We start from the raw sequence: 17628 nt of genomic DNA on the forward strand, positions 1-17628 counted from the left end.
ACGACTGCAGAAGTGATGTCATGTGATGGTTAACTTTCCCTGTGTTTTTTCTTTTCTGAGCATGCCCAGTCTTGCAAATCAGCCGATTGTCGGCCGAATTCTGTACTGACTGGCGAACAATCGGCCGTTCTGGTGTTGGCCCAAAAAAATTTTAATGCCTGCACGACAGATTCTGTTCGGCTGAAAATGTGCTGTCGGCTGTCGGAAGCATCATACTAACACGCCTACAATCGGCCGATCGGTCGTCGGCCGAATATTTACGGCCGAAGATCGGTACGTGTGTACGAGGCATTATAGTGTGTATGGCCCATTAAGCTGGCCATACATGTTCAACTTTTGTTGTACAATTTTCTGGTAGATCTACCACAAACCACATAATGTGAGGTCAAAGCTAGAAAACACATTCACTTGTATCTAATTAGGCAGGCCTTTGTACTACATACTTGAAGGTAAATTTCAAGAAAATTGGACAGAAAATTGTAAGAAAATTGGAACATGTATGGCCAGCCTTAAGCCTCGTACACACATACCGATTGTCGGCCGTAAACATTAGGCCGACGACCGATCGGCCGATTGTAGGCTTGTTAGTATGATGCTTCCGACAGCCGACAGCGCATTTTCGGCCGAACAGAATCTGTCGTGCAAGCATTAAAATGTTTGTATGCCGACACCAGAATGGCCGATTGTTCGCCAGTCAGTACAGAATTCGGCCGACAATCAGCAGATTTGCAAGACTGGGCATGCTCAGAAAAGAAAAAACACACGGAAAGTTAACCATCACATGACATCACTTCTGCAGTCGTCTGTTGTTGGCCGACAAAATTTGTGTGCAGTCTTTTGCAGTTTTCAACAGACAGGACAGCCCTGGACAAAAGACGGCCGATCGGTCGGCCGACGATCGGTACGTGTGTACGAGGCATTAGTCTAAATGAAAAAGCCACTTTGTGCTCATGCTGAGATTATTGAAAGCATTTCTTATGTGTGTTGACTTGTAAGAAACTTTGATCATGGATGGCCAGCCAAACACTCATTCATTAGTGAACTGGTGATTTTGGTTTAGGAACCAACAGACCCAATTAATTACTTTGCTGGGCGTTTCCTATACTGGGTGGGTGTAGTTTAACCAAGGTTATATAAAGGGATGTATGAGATCATATCATTTGGCCTGTGGAAGGGCCACAGGTCTTTATGTCCGAATTTGCTTTTGGGGGTGGGGGGGTTTGCTGGCATGCCTAAAGATCCATATTGCAGTAATTCTGTTGGATGAATACTTTTCATGCTCTAACAGTTTGGTATTGTTTTTGCAAAGTGTGTCTTTATGTACTCTATACATGTTTTTTTTTTATTTTCATGCCTCTGTGTAGCTGTATGTTCTACTGATTTGATGGTATTTAAATGGAAAGACAGGCTCATGCAAACAATTAACATAAAAGTATGTTGGGTATGTTTAATGCTTAATACTAAGGTGTCTACAACTTATTTTGCTTGACTTTTGGATATTGTAAGCTCTATCTATCCATCATATGTTGTATCTTTTTGCACTGTAATTTGAATAAAAATTACTTGATTTGGGGGGCATTTCACATTTCACATTTCACATGCTTGCTTGAGTGATTACTGATGTTTTATACATGTTCAATAAAGCTTATTCATTTGTACACAGCTCCTGGTTTTTTGTTTTCTTTTCTTATTTGTCTAGATGTAATTCAGATACCTTTTGTGTCTATTGAATGTAATCAATTTCTTGTATTTTTTGTGTGTGTGTGTGTGTGTGTGCAATGGCAGTGCAGTATGAACATGGGTAGGGTTTCTCCCTTTACTCCAGCAAAGTGTGTATGGGTGTGTGTGTGGGGTGTGTGTGTGGGGTGTGTGTGTGGGGTGTGTGTGTGGGGTGGGTGTGTGGGGTGTGTGGGTGTGTGGGTGTGTGGGGTGTGTGGGGTGTGTGGGGTGTGTGGGGTGTGTGGGGTGTGTGGGGTGTGTGTGTGGGGTGTGTGTGTGTGTGTGTGTGGGGTGTGTGTGTGTGTGTGTGGGGTGTGTGTGTGGGGTGTGTGTGTGTGTGGGGTGTGTGTGTGTGTGGGGTGTGTGTGTGTGTGGGGTGTGTGTGTGTGTGTGGGGTGTGTGTGGGGTGTGTGTGTGTGTGTGGGGTGTGTGTGTGGGGTGTGTGGGGTGTGTGTGTGGGGTGTGTGTGTGGGGTGTGTGTGTGGGGTGTGTGTGTGGGGTGTGTGTGTGGTGTGTGTGTGTGGGGTGTGTGTGTGGGGTGTGTGTGTGTGTGTGGGGTGTGTGTGTGTGTGTGTGTGGGGTGTGTGTGGGGTGTGTGTGTGGTGTGTGTGTGGTGTGTGTGTGTGTGGGGTGTGTGTGTGGTGTGTGTGTGTGTGTGTGGGGTGTGTGTGTGTGTGTGGGGTGTGTGTGTGTGTGGTGTGTGTGTGTGTGTGGTGTGTGTGTGTGTGTGGTGTGTGTGTGTGTGTGTGTGGGGTGTGTGTGTGTGGGGTGTGTGTGTGTGGGGTGTGTGTGTGTGGGGTGTGTGTGTGTGTGGGGTGTGTGTGTGTGTGGGGTGTGTGTGGGGTGTGTGTGTGTGTGTGGGGTGTGTGTGTGTGTGTGGGGTGTGTGTGTGTGTGTGGGGTGTGTGTGTGTGTGTGGGGTGTGTGTGTGTGTGTGTGTGGGGGGGGGCTAAATTTTAAGAAAAAATTAAAGTGTTTATGTATATATTTAGCTAAAAATATATAAATTAAGGAATAATACCAAATTTCCCTTCAGCCTCTGTGGATGAATGTAACCAAAACATTTAATAAAAAAATCACTAAAAATGATTACTAAATAAAAGATTGCTACAGCGCTCACTCACCTTTTTAGTTGGCTTAGGTCAGTGATGATGAACCTTGGCAACACAGGTGTTTTGTAACATTTCCCATGATGCTCACCTACACTGCAGAGTACATGAGCATTTTGGGAAATGTAGGGCAAAAACATCTTGGGGGGGGGGGGGGGGGGTTAAGGGTTACCATCACTGGCCTGGGTAAAACATTTCCAATACATTTTAGTTGTCTGTGTGCACCATTTTTAAAATAAAGCAAAATCTCTTTACAATAAATTGCAAATGGCACATTGGCGTTCGCCCTGGACCAGAAATGACACCACATTGGCTTGCACACATTCCAGCAAGTGGTCACAATCAACTGGCTAATCATGGTGAGGGCCACTTTCAGCTGTGAAGAAATGGCATTCATATGCAAATTAAGTGTGTGTGTGTGTGGGGGGGGGGTCTGTGCTTGTAATCAGAGCATTGATTACCAGTGCAGACCCTTGGGGGATGCCACTAGAGCCACCAGGGATGCCCACCCATGCCACCATTGATGCCAATCAGTGCTCAGGGAACCTGTTAGTGCCCTCCTCATCAGTGCTGCCCATCATTACCATCTTTCAGTGCTGCCCACCAGTGCCAATCATTGCCCATCAGTGCCACCTATCAATGCCCATCAATGCTGCATATCAGTGCCACCTATCTGTCTATCAGTGCTGCATATTATTAGTGTCTCATCAGTGCCTGCCAGCGCAGCCTCTTCAATGCTCGTCAGTGCAACAAAAAACATATTGATTTACCAAATTTTATTACATAAACAAAAACACATTATTTTAGGGGTCAAACATTTAGGTGTTCTTTTTGCCAATAGAAAAAAAACCTTGCAGTGATCAAATACCACCAAAAGAAAGCACTATTTTTTTAATGAAAATACTGTGATACATTTGTGTTAGGTACAGGGTTGCATGACCGCGGAATTGTCATTCAAAATGCAACAGTATAAAAAGCTGAAAATTGGCCTGGGCAGGAAGGGGTGTAACTGCCCTGTAAGGAAGTGGTTAACTATTGAAACATGGGAATAAATATTCCAGGGGGTAATCATGCTCAGCTCAATGGTTCAGTGGTTAGTGTTCCTGGCTATAAACACTGAGAGCATGAGTTCAAATCCCAAGTGTGCCATCACCTTCCTAAATTTTAGACAGCTATAAATAAATACTGAAACTTGGCAAATGCATAATTGCACTCTGCACATATGCATGTTTGTTTCTTGAATATACATGGCCATTGACATGCAATTTTAGGTGATGTAGCCAATGTATTACTATGTGGCCAAAAAAAATTATGGCACACAGGGTGTTATCATGGTCTGGCCTTGAACTCATGACCTAGCAATCTTTAGCTGTGAGCTTAGCCCACTACACCAAAGTGCTGAATACAATCAGATATGCCTGAAAGTTTCAGATGAATAAAGAATGAAGACTGCTAATTAGACAGCTGTGTAGTCTGCTATTAGAAAATCTAAAGGTTAAAACACATTAGATACATAACTATACCTTAAAATTAAAATAAACCATAATAGATGACATTGCTGTGTAATAGTGATTCAGAATAGACAAATTTCCTTTTATGAAAAACACAAAGGGAATTTGGCTAACTCCAAACTCAAATTCAGCCTAAGTTAACTCCAAACCCGAATTCAGTCTAAGTTAACTCCAACTCCGAATTCATTAAAGCATCTAGTTGATGGTTTAACTCCAGCCACTTACCTAATTAGGATGCAATGAGTTTAGGCTGGAGTTATTTCTGGAGAAGTGAGCAGCTCTACTCCAAACTTATACTGAATTAGGCCCATAGTTACATAGTTAGTCAGGTTGAAAAAAGACACAAGTCCATCTGGTTCAACCAACGAAAAAAAAAAAAACAATATTGAAAACCCAACCATACAATCCCATATACACAATCCTATACCCGCAGTTGATTCAGAGGAAGGCAAAAAAACCCCAGAAAAGCATGATCCAATTTGCTACAGCAGGGGAAAAAAATGCCTTCCTAATCCCCTGAGAGGCAATCGGATATTCCCTGGATCAAATTTACCTAAAAAAAAATGTAGTACCCACTTATATTAAGTACACCCAGGAAAGAATCCAGGCCTTTTTTAAAGCAATCTAGTGAGCTAGCCAAAGCCACCTCTGGAGGGAGTCCATTCCACATTTTCACAGCTCTTACGGTGAAGAAACCTTTCCGTATTTGGAGACGAAATCTGTTTTCCTCTAGACGTAGAGTGCCCCCTTGTCCTCTGTGCTGACCTTAAAGTGAACAACTCAACACCAAGTTCACTATATGGACCCCTTATGTATTTATACATGTTGATCATATCCCCCCTTAATCTCCTCTTCTCATGAGAGAATAAAGTCAGTTCCTCTAATCTTTTCTCATAGCTGAGCTCCTCCATTCCTCTCATCAGTTTGGTTGCCCTTCTCTGCACTTTCTCCAGTTCCCCGATATCCATTTTAGGAACTGGTGCCCAAAACAGAACTGCATATTCCAGATGAGGGCTTACTAATGATTTGTACAGGGGCAAAATGATATCTCTCTCTCTGGAGTCCATGCCTCTGTTAATACAAGAAAGGACTTTGCTTGCTTTGGAAACCGCAGCTTGGCATTGCATGCTATTATTAAGTTTATGATCTACCAGAACACCCAGATCCTTCTCCGCTATGGATTCCCCCAGCATCCCTATGGATACTCCTTGCTGGAACATGAGCCCTGCAGCCCTATGCTGCTTCTCATTCTTGCAGTCTGAGCACTGCTGTAAAGGGACAGAGGCAGATGCCAAGTCAATCTTTTACACTTGCTTGCATATATTATATGCATTTAAGGTACTATTAATGATTACAGAACTACATTAATTTTTGTCTTTTATATCTGCCAGTTCAGTTGCCGTGTGTACAGAAATACTAACCAGATGTAGTAAGCATGTAAGAAAAACTGTCTTTATCTCTTATAGAAAGTGCTCAACATTTTTATTTTATACCCTGTACTAGAAAAATTAGCATTTGTTGGAAAAATGTTGTAGATGGAATTCCTAAGATTTCCTCTGAGATTAAATCCTACCTGGAGTGGACATGTTTTCTGCATGCTTCGTAGTGGTATCAAAATGAAAGGTAGTGGCAGGTTTGGTCGTTGTTGAACATGGATAGACACTTCTATTAATGGTTCCATTTGATGAACATGTAGCTGTTATGCATCCCCCAATTCCATCAGTGGTATTGTAGATGATGTCACCATAATTGAACTTCATATTACCATAGTAACAGTAGCATGCTGTGAGTTAAAGAGAATGATTACAAAACATAAGCATCAGGTTTTACAGTCACACCTACGGTATCCATACATAGGAACTAATAATTGCTCAAAATCAGTAATATTTACCATCATTGATGACTTTTTGACTATACAAATGTGGTCAAAGATCAGGGAAGGGCTCAATTTGCAATGGCCAATCCGCTGGACAATTTGGAGACACTGTACTAATGATCCAACATTAGTGCAGTGATCTTCCCCGCTAAACTATTGTGTTCTGACAGGGGGACGGCCCCCCCACCAGAACACCCTGATCAGCGCACACTGCCATTGGCTGAAAGTGCTGATCCAGGATTGGTTGGCTGCTGGTTTTCCATTGGTTTTCTGAATGTCAGCCAGTTTTTTTTGAACCGGTCGATGTCCCGACATTTGGCCCATATGTACCCGGCTTTAGGTAGATTTTAGGAGATTTGAGGTTGTTTATTATCATCTTTAGATGATATGCTACTAAGGGCAGCTTCACAATACCCCACTGCACTTTGGCCACGGTGAGGGCACATTGCAGTGTACCTGCAGTTTTGATGCAAGTTAGCTGCGCTCTGTCATAGAATTCTATTTTTTCCCACTGGTTTGGTGCATTTTTTGCATGCAGGACTTTTAATGTGCTTTCAGAAAATGTACTAAAACATAATAGAAGTCTATGGCAAAGTGTAGCTAACCACAGATACACTGCGCTGCAGCCAACCTGAGGCAGGGCAGTGTTATGCTGGGTACACACTATAAGAGAATCGCAAGCAAAATTACTTACAAGGCAGGATGGTTTGTTTTTTGTATGGTGTGTACACAACTTTTGACATCTGATTCAGACTTTGCATCCAAAAATTTTTGAAGGGACAGACTCCAAAATTTTTTTCATACGTGAACAAAACAAATGATTTTAGATTAATGTGTGCTGTGTTTCTACGGTTTTTGTATAAGAAAAATCAGATATGAAAGACTGCGCATGATCAGAAACAAAGGAAAAGCCTTTGTCATATGAGAATTTGTGTGCATTATTTCCTTCCTCAGTTCCAACTTGCTTTGAAACAACAAGGAAAACCAGACAATTGTTCGCCCCAATTTCTGCATAGTGTGTGCCCAGCTTTAGGCTGCTCTAAGGATAAACTGTCATTCTTCGATTTCTTCATACATTACTTGAACAAAAACATAATTTCACCACGGAAACGATAATTATCTTGTGTATGTACAACTTCGATAAGGGCAAAGCAATAGGTTCACATTTAAAGAGCCCTCCCCAGCAGCACAGATCACTATATACTTACCTTTACTTCACTTCCATGCCACTCTGTTCAGTTACTGGAAGTGAAAGCAAAGTCATGTTGACTTTGGAAGTTGCTGAAATTGTAGCTCACCCAGGGCTGATTGGCCTAGTGCTCAGTCACATGGTTGAGTTATGTGCCCCTACCTATATGGACATTCTGTGTATTTCCTTCAACTCCTGGAACTGAACGCAGCATGAGAGTGCAGCATACGTGAAGAGGGAAAGGTGAGCATGTGCTGCTGGGAAAGGGGGGATTGAAGTAATTTTGTTGTTGCTCCTGAATGGACAAAGCACTGGCTCGATTGAATGTGATTTTTTTTCTCTATGGGCACACTAAACTGCATGCTTTACACCAACTCAACACTGATTTTTCTGCTGAGTGGAATCACATTTTATGTGAAGGGACCCTGGTTCTAGACTATCGATTTCAACAACAATCCTTTCATAAGATTATATGTGTATTTAATGCATATTATTTACCCAAAAAAGCCTCCCTTTTGCAGGCATCCAAAAGCCCCAAGACTGTTGCTGGATGCCTCTTTATTGGATATAATGTTAGCAGCATCAGAAGTGTCAGAGCTGTCACTAAAGTGACAATTTATAACATTGTCCTTCACTATTTTCTCCATCTGCTACATAAAAGGGAGGGGCTGGAGAGCTTGGCCAGCACAGAGAGTAATTAGATATTCCCAGAAGAGTAGAGGGCTAAGCTATGCAACAAGGGAGGAGACTGCTAGAGAATTTTCTTTTTCTGGAATTTTCATATTCCTTGGTAAGTCCAAATGCACATTACAATTAAGAATTTAAAATACTTGATTTTCAGCGCTTTTACCTGAAATTTGGTGACAAAATAACAAAATAATAAGGTTTCTTTCAAAGGTAAGTATGGCACATCGCTTCTTGATATATGGCCAAGGACATTTAAATATAGAACAGATAACGAGATGAAGAATAGAACCCACCTCTGAGATCCATGTGACAGCGACGACCTTTCTTGGTGCAAATGCTGAAAAATAAATGTGAGTTTAGAAGGATTACCACTTCAAAATCAAATAATAATAAACTTAATAAAAATAAGAAAGACAGTTACCAGCTTTCACAGTTCTTGTAGGAGGGTACCATATCCCCAATATTGTAACGTTCACCTTCATCATCATAGCAGCCACACTCTGGTTGAGCTACACACTTCATAATTTCTTCATCAAAGAAGGGTCGTGCTTTGGGACATTTCGGATAACATCCTGGCATAGAATGTATATAAATGTAAAAAAAAATCTTTAAATTCATAAGCATTTACAGCAAATAGGAAAACTAATATGATTCAAGAAATGGGATGTGACAGCTCCCTATTGTCAACTACCTAGCTAGAGAGAAAGAGAGTTTCTGATTATACTAATAGAAAAAGAAATATAGCGTATAAAGCAGGCATGTCCAACCTGCGGCCCGGAACCCGCAGGCAATGCAGCCCGGAACACGCAGGCAATGCGGCCCACTGCCCCCTGACAATTTTTTTTTCTGCTGGGGAGGAAGGAAGTCGAGTTGGGGGCACCGCCACAGAGGCTGCCTCGGAGGGGATCATTCACTAGTTGTGTTAAATTAGTGCGGGGGGGGGGGGGGGGCTTTAGCACAGGAAGGGCGAAGCGGCGTTTTATTACTTATATACCTTAACTATAGTATATATTTTATATGCGGCCCGAGAAAATTTCTCTACACTCAATGTGGCCCAGAGAAGCCAAAAGGTTGGACACCCATGGTATATAGAGAAGGACAGTCACTCAAACATGCTTTTAAAAAGTGTATATTCAGAGTGGTAAAGAAGCTTCAAACACAGCAAAACACTTTTAATTATGTAGTACAGCAAGTATTTTAATCAATTTCACTAACCCTCTAATCCTGGCAGATTGTTCATACACTGGCCACTGGGGTTCCTACAGGTCTTCAAGCAAGGCGCTCCACAAGGTTTATAGTGCCACTCACACTCTCCTTCAGGGTTATAGTAATCACAGAACATAGCTAGAGAAAGGAACAAAAAGATAAATATTAACCATCTTATTTGCCAAAGATCCATTTTTGTGATCTACATAATACATCTCTACCAGGAGACCGACACACTGTTTTCCCTTAAAGTTGGGGTCCACACGTATTGAGATTTGGCCAATTCAGGAGGGACCGGCTAAATTTTGATCTGTGTGTGGCCCTCCCTTTTCAACAGAGGTCAATCGGTAGATCAACTTCTGTCCAACGGGACTGTTGGAAAACTTCATTCAATCAGCTGCTGTAGCCAATCGGTTGCAGAGCTGATCAGTGTATTTTGACAGTTGAGGAGTTTCCGCTGTCAAAGTACAATATCACAGTGGGGAGGATTCCTCCATTCACCTCACTTGTGTCGGTTGAACGAAAAAAAAAAAAAAAACTATGCATGTATACTCAGCTTTGAGAAATACAGTGGTGTCATCTCTCTGCACACTCTGTTCATATGACCATAGGCAGAACCCCAAATGAACTAATAAGATACAATACAACATAGGAGGCTGACAATTGTGGCCGGACCTTTAATTGGTTTTGATGATAAACAAATAATTAAATTATTTTATTATTTTATAAACCATAATTAAATCTAAACCAATACTTGTAATAAATAAGAACTTTACATTTAACCACTAAGTTCAGCTCAGCCATTACAGCTCAAATTGACCATAAAACTGATAAAATCACACTGTCCCCTTCGATAGAAGGGACTAAACCACATAACCTAGGAACATAACAATGAATGGAAGGGTGGAATGCTCTTGTGTCAGCTATCTTCTGTTGTCCCAACTTAATAATGCACTACTTTTTCTTTTTTAGGTCACTTAAGGCTCAAGGCAAGGACCATTACCTTGTAACAAATCAATCCAGCTCCAAACTCTAATATACACTTTCAAGGGCCATTAGATGGCATCCACAAGCAACTGATATGCACATGCTACAGCAGCTATTACATGTAAGTACCGTACAGAGTATCATGTCTGAAACAAAAGGCCTTAGAGGTCTTCCTTGGTTCCATGGATGGAATGTTCTCTTTCACCTTACATTCCTCCTGTTAATATATTCCCTGTCAACACATGTGCATATACAGCAGAATTTAATTGGTTCCTAGTATCACCCCCTGCCATGAGAAAAATACAGGAGCTGCAATTGCTAATTCTTAGTCATTGCTGGCTTCAAATTTTTCTCTGTCAATGACTTGGAACCAGCTTGCAGAGTAACATAAGAGTTTTCCTAATGATTATAAGAAAAATGTCTTAGTTAACTTACGGCATATTTCTGGGGTTCTCCATGAAACACAGATTCCGGCATCAGAACAAGCTCGGGCATAAGCTGCGACAGCTGTACAGTAGCACTCACAGTCTCCTCCAGTGTCACACCCACATGTGTCACTAACACAGGCCTCAAGGTATGGAGTAGGGTCAACCTAAAAGTAAATCATAGTTAGACTCATCATCCTCAACAGCGCTTTAATTTAATACTGCTCTCATTTTTGGGAGAAGTCAAAAAACTTCAGTCATTTCAAATAGCTAGTAATGTAATGTAATATAGCAGGTTCAATTGAAATATTCGTTTTGGGATGACACTGTTGGGCTGGACCTTTTGTCAGCTCTTTGTCCAGACCTCTAACTCTTTTGAGCCAAGGAGTCATTAAAGCTTAAATGCCCAGGTCAAATTAAACAGTCCCAAAATGTTAATTTGACAATGGGGATATTTACTAAATGTTGAGAGTGCGTAAAATCTGGTGCAGCTCTGCATGGAATCCAATCAGCTTCCAGGTTTTATTTTCAAAGCTTAATTGAATAAGCTGAAGTAGAATAAGCTGAAGTTAGAAGCTGATTGGCTACCATGCACAACTGCACCAGATTTTGCAATATATATAAATATTTATACAGTAAATCAGGAAAGTATTCACAGCGCTTCACTTTTTCCCCATTTTGTTATGTTACAGCCTTATTCCAAAATAGATAACATTCATTATTTTTCTCAATATTCTACAAACAATACCCCATAATGAAAACGTAAAAGAAGTTTGTTTGAAATCTTTGTAAATTTATTAAAAATAAAAATGAAAAAAATCACATGTACAAAAGTATTCACAGCCTTTGCCATGATACTCAAAATTGAGCTCAGGTACATCCTGAATCCACTGTTCATATTAGAGATGTTTCTACAACTTGATTGGAGTCCCCCTGTGGTAAACTCAGTTGATTGGACATGATTTGGAAAGGCACACACCTGTCTATATAAGGTCCCACAGTTAACAGGGCTTTTCAGAGCTAAAATCAAGCCATGAAGTCCAAGGAATTGTCTGTAGACCTCCAAGACAGGATTGTATGGGGTCACAGATCTGGGGAAAGGTACAGAAAAATTTCTGCAGCATTAAAGGTCCCAATGAGCACAGTGGCCTCCATTACCCATAAATGGGAGAAGTTTGTAAAGTGTGTGAACTTTCTAAAGTGGGTCGCCCGGCCAAACTAAGTGGAGAAGGGCCTTAGTCAGGGAGATGACCAAGAACCCAATGGTCACTCTGACAGTGTTTCTCTTTGGAGAGAGGAGAACCTTCCAGAACAACAACCACCTCTGCAGCACTCCACCAATCAGGCATGTATGGTAGAGTGGCCAGAAAGAAGCCTTTCCTCAGTAAAAGGCACATGACAGTCCACCTGGAGTTTGCCAAAAGGCACCTGAAGGACTCTTAGACCATGCAAAACAAAATTCTTTGGTCTGATGAAATAAAAATGTAACCTTTTGGCCTGAATGGCAAGCGTTATGCTTGGAGGAAACCAGGCATCACTCATCACCTTGCCAATACCATCCCTACAGTGAAGCATGGTGGTGGCAGCATCATGCTTTTGGGATGTTTTTTGCGGCAGGAACTGCGAGACTAGTCAGGATTGAGGGAAAGATCAATGCAGCAATGTACAAAGATATCCTTGATGAAAACCTGCTCCAGAGCGCTTTGGGCCTCAGACTAGGCCAAAGGTTCATCTTCCAACAGGACAATGACCCTAAGCACACAGCCAAGATAACAAAGAAATAGCTACAGGACAACTCTGTGAATGTCCTTGAGTGGCCCAGCCAGAGCCCAGACTTGAATCCAATTGAATATCTCTAGAGAGATCTGAAAATGGCTGTGCACCGACGCTCCCCATCCAACCTGATGGAACTTGCGAGGTCCCTCAAAGAAGAATAGGAGAAACTGCCCAAAAATAGGTTTGCCAAGCTTGTAGCATCATACTCAAAAAGACTTGAGGCTGATATTGATGCCAAAGGTGCTTCCACAAAGTATTGGGCAAGGGCTGTGAAGACTTATGTACATGTGATTTTTTTATTTTTTTATTTTTAATAAATTTGCAAAGATTTCAAACAAACTTCTTTCACTTTGTCATCATAGGGTATTATTTGTAGAATTTTGCGGAAAATAATGAATTTAATCCATTTTGGAATAAAGCTGTAACAAACAAAATGTGTAAAAAGTGAAGCGCTGTGAATACTTTCCAGGTTCACTTTATACATATATATATATATATTTTTGATTTCTTTTATTATGAAATTAGATTTGATAATTAAAGTATTAAGCTGAGGCACATTGCCCTCTTTCAGGCATCTACAGGCTGCAAGTTGTTTTCTGAATAGACGCTCCAGCCATGTCATAGCTGTCATTGTGATCACACTACAGGGAACCACTCTGATTGGTTCCTGATCATTAGCAAGGACCAAAGCTGTCAGTGACAGCTTGCTTTTATAGCTGTGTGCAGTATCGACTGCTATCTATCTGGAACACAGATTAACATTACCGAAAGCAGGAAGCATTGTGCAAGGGAACAGCTAAGATTATGGACAGCTAAGCTGTGTGACCAATACATTGACATTTGCCCCCACTCCCCCCATCTCCTTTGAAATCAAACAGTAATCAAATTCTCAAACTAAAAAATAATGTTTGAGTGAGATTACTATCACATGAATTAATAGAACACAACGGTAACACATCTGTTAAACAAAACATAGGAACCCACTTTAGAATGGCACTTGGAGAATGTTGGGTCCATAATAATGCTGCAGTGCTTCTGAGACCAAGACTGGCGGTATGGATTGGCAATGCATGGATCCTTTAGAAGCTGAGCGTCAGGACAAGTTGGCGAAGCTTTCCAGCTGTTTCCAAATTCTTCTACATTGACCACAACTGATTGTGTTCTTGTGGTGAAATCATTGGAAACACTTCCATCATAATTACCACAGAGGCCACAAACATTTCCCTAATAGAAAAAAAAAATAATTTTAATGGTTAATATAATACATTAACACACATCAGAAGCTATAAATCACAGCATAGGTAGTAAAAATTCTAGACATTCATTTTCTGGCTGCTTCATATATTTATGTTACAGTTCTATAAATAACAATGGAAACTGTATACGGATGTTCTATTGCAAGGACTTTTCTACATTTTATAATGGTGTCAGGCTGTTGTAAAATTGGACTCCAGGATAAACAAATATTGTTTAAATACAAGAGGTGTGTGTTCTCGTATTTGAATATTGGTTTCCTTTATGAAGTTCTTCCAGATTTGTGCAGTAAAACTTTTATTTTGTGCAAAAGCTTCCTGTAATAAAGACCAGTCACTGCTGCCTTCTCCCCTTGTGCAGGGTGATTGGTCTTGTATCTGCCCCTTCCTGTAGCTTTCTGCAGGCAGCCTGTAATGGATGGACCTGCCTAGCCCCTCCCACAGCTCTACTCTCTTCACAGACTATGTACAGCGCAGGTGATGTCACATCTAATTTTACATGGTATTATCTGGGTCTATAAAAGCCTTAAGGGAAAAAAGTATCTGTATTCTTTGTAGCTATTGAAGAACATGGTTAGATTAAAGTTTTAATGCCTGTTGTTCAACGTTAGGAAAGCATGAAACACCATCCTTTTTTATTTAGGAAAAGAGGAGTGATTCTATCTGGGCAGAGCCCTGCTATCTACAAAACAAAAGGCTTATCTTCACATAACTGAAGGCTGGAAAAGATGCCTGGTATCAAAGTATATTTGTAGTATTACAAAAGGCAACCATGATATAATTGTCCACGTGGTCCAAATGACTAAATCTCTTCATCTAGGAAATAATAAAGGACAGAAAAGTAAAAAGAGAATCCAAAATCTAACTCCAGCCCATCAAAATTTGGACAGAGTGGGATAGAGTTAAAGTGTACCTCTAGACAAAACGATTTATTTCCTTTTTGGATAAACTGGGGAAGGGTTAGTCAACATCTGTCAGTTTTTCTGCTGTCAATGTCCCTGTTGGAGAGATATCCCTTAGTTTCCTAATCTGGTGATAGGGTGTCACCAGTACAGAAAGTATAGGGACATTTCCAACAGGGACAAAAACAGTAGAGAAAAAAAAAAAACTTTTTTTTAGAAGTTTAGCAAAAGGCTAGACCCTGTGTAAGCTATTTATTACTGTCTGTATTCTTTTTAGAGATTATTTCCTCTGCAGAGACAGTTTTGATCCTTCTTGATCTCCTAAAAACATGAAAAAGAAAAGATTTGGGCTGAAGTTATGATTTAAAATTTCTTTCAGGTAGGGTCATTGGTACCATTTGGAAGATTTCTCCCAATTTCCTGATTTCCTGTACCCCCCCCCCCCCCCCCCCCACACACACACACACAGACAGCAAAATCAAAAAAAAAAAAAAAAAAAAGATTGTTAGAAGTTCTAATTCTTCCTCACTCTGCAAGAAAAAACATGTTTATGTTTTCTGTGTCCCCTTTGAAGAGATTTCTCCATTCATTCTTGTCTCTACAGAAAGTGAATGGAAATATCCCCTTCAAGGACACTAACAGCAATAAAACCTGATGGAGCCTCCAAGCCACTTTATTCAAAAATAAGTGAAAAGTTTTTGCTGGAGTTGGACTTTAATAAACCATCCATAAGGTATACAGCAAGATGATATAAAACCAAATCCAATGTTAATCATTTCTTAAACTAGATATTTTCTGAGTTAGGTGTGCTTTGAAAATGCATTCATTTGGCTTTGTAATGTCAAAGTCCCTAGTTGAAAACTGTGGTTGATCAAAAGTGTAATGCAGTCACCATTTTTCTTGGTGTGGGTTTATTTGTCCTCTACTATCATGCTATCATGCACTGGTGTTTATTTTGTTGCTCCTTGTATTATACCTCTTCAAATTTCAATAAAGAGCTTGTTTGTTTTTTTAAAAAAAAGTGTAATGCATTCGGTAAGGATAGTGTATTATAATGTTAAGAAGGAGTAATACAAATATTATACCCTCACATTCTAAATTCATCACAATTCTATAATGCTAACAACCTCAGTGCTTAACAGATGGTTGCAAACAAAAAAAAAAAAGTTTGTTGAACACAACATTTTTTGCAATTATTGCAACTGGTAGTCAACATTAAGGGGCATTTACTAAAGCTGGAGTTTTTTTTTTTTTTTTCAATCAGCTGCCATGTTTTATTGTCAAAACGTATTTGAACAAGCTGAAGTTAGAAGCCAACTGGCTTCCATGCCCAACTGCTGCAGATTCTGAGTGCTCCAGTTTCAGTAAATCTCCCCATTGGGTCTCTGAAGGATGACAGCTTCTTTACCTTGAACTCTGGGCTTAATTTGATCAGGATGCTTGTCTTCTTGTCCCACATGAGGATCAAACCATTCTTAGCCTCAATCACCAGGTAAATTCCCATCTTCCTCATCTGGTAGGGAACATCACCACCAGTGTCTCTTTGCACTACTTCAAATGATCCTTCACTCAATTTCAACTCAAAGTTCTGTAAAGTACAAGTAAAACACTATAAAGCAGCAATCTAATAATTATTATGCAACTAAATAAAATAATTCATGTAGGCCGAGTTAAAAAAGCAAAGTGATAACCTTTTGAGTGCACTGTGCCACTTTAGCAGTCTTAGTAAGAAAATGCTTTCTTCCTTTTTAAGCTTCATGTCATTGAGCTACACAAAGCTACAGCATATTTTTATCTATGGAGGTGCTGTGTTGTCATCCTAAGCTGAGCTACAAACACCGTCCTCTCTTTGCATCTCCATTACATAGAGAGGAGGGATTTTATAGTTCACAGAAGATAGATGAGAAAACTGGTAACATTGATTTAGATTTCAGTTCGGTGCACAGAAAGTTATAAGGACACTTGGCTTCTAGCAGGAGTATTTTTCTGTACTTGCAGAAAAGGTATTTAATCTAAAAAAAAATACTGTGGCCACCACATCTAACGTAAGCTATAATATTTTACTTTTTTGTTCCTGGATTTAGATATGCTTGAACAGAAAATCATAGTGTATAAATTTGCTGGGTTAGACAGAAATACATGAAATGTACTAGAGATGTAGCATAGGTGTGATGTTTCAGACACTCAGTACTCACCCCCAAAAACACTTTAATGGCCTTGGAACAGGTAGTCCCAGTTGTTCCACACTGGATGTTTTCAGAGATAATTCGGAACGAACCATTTCCAGGGTTGGATGCACAGTAGTCCTACAAATTTACAGAAAGCACATGCTTTTAGGAATCAACATTTTAGGATGCTTAGTAAGTAACAAATACACTATATATACATATTAATGGTCTGTAGTGAACTATTTAACAGGATTACAGTCAGCTCATAGTCACTATCTCCCTTGATTTTCCAGGAATACTTGTAAAATGTGATTATTATTAAATTATTGTTAAGGCCATACAAAAAGATTGTGTGAGCTGGAGAAATCTGAGGATGTGAGGACCTCCTGTAGTAGAAGATACATTATTGTTTTAACATTTCCTGAGCCTGATCTTTACAGACCATTACATGTTTCCACACCTGCACAGCATATATGTCTACCAGGTAGGATCACAGGTGTATATTCAATAAAAAACATGCATGAACATTGTTGACCTTTAATTCTGTGCAGAGTTCTGACTACTTAGGGGGAAAATACTTTATTATGGTAAGCATGATATCTTTACATATGATAGACTTTTAAGTACCTGTGTCAAAGTATACTCGCAAACACCATTAAAATTGAAACGTTTGCCATCAAATGTCCTATAATGCCCTTCTCCATACACTACACAGGTTTTGTGACACTCTTTCTCGGTACATTCCCATTTCCGGTCCTTGCAAGTACTGAAATAAAGGAGTTAGCAGAAATTATAATGAAATAATTTTGGGTTCAAATTGA

At 40.2% G+C, this 17628-nt stretch overlaps 1 protein-coding gene across 1 annotated transcript in view; it reads right to left on the reverse strand.

The window, feature by feature from the left end:
- LOC309565952 (mucin-5B-like) overlaps positions 1-17628 on the reverse strand; it is a gene marked incomplete at both ends in the record, with an annotated part of 75265 nt that overhangs the window by 30279 nt on the left and 27358 nt on the right. Inside the window, 9 exons of the mRNA XM_082270981.1 lie at positions 5912-6121; positions 8384-8427; positions 8512-8662; positions 9306-9434; positions 10719-10875; positions 13469-13708; positions 16048-16227; positions 16835-16945; positions 17435-17573. Coding sequence (XP_082127107.1) covers positions 5912-6121; positions 8384-8427; positions 8512-8662; positions 9306-9434; positions 10719-10875; positions 13469-13708; positions 16048-16227; positions 16835-16945; positions 17435-17573 — 1361 coding nt within the window. The remainder of the gene's footprint in view (positions 1-5911; positions 6122-8383; positions 8428-8511; positions 8663-9305; positions 9435-10718; positions 10876-13468; positions 13709-16047; positions 16228-16834; positions 16946-17434; positions 17574-17628) is intronic.

Source organism: Pelophylax lessonae, assembly GCF_965119305.1.
Source record: "Pelophylax lessonae genome assembly, chromosome: 10".
NCBI classification, from domain to species: domain Eukaryota; kingdom Metazoa; phylum Chordata; class Amphibia; order Anura; family Ranidae; genus Pelophylax; species Pelophylax lessonae.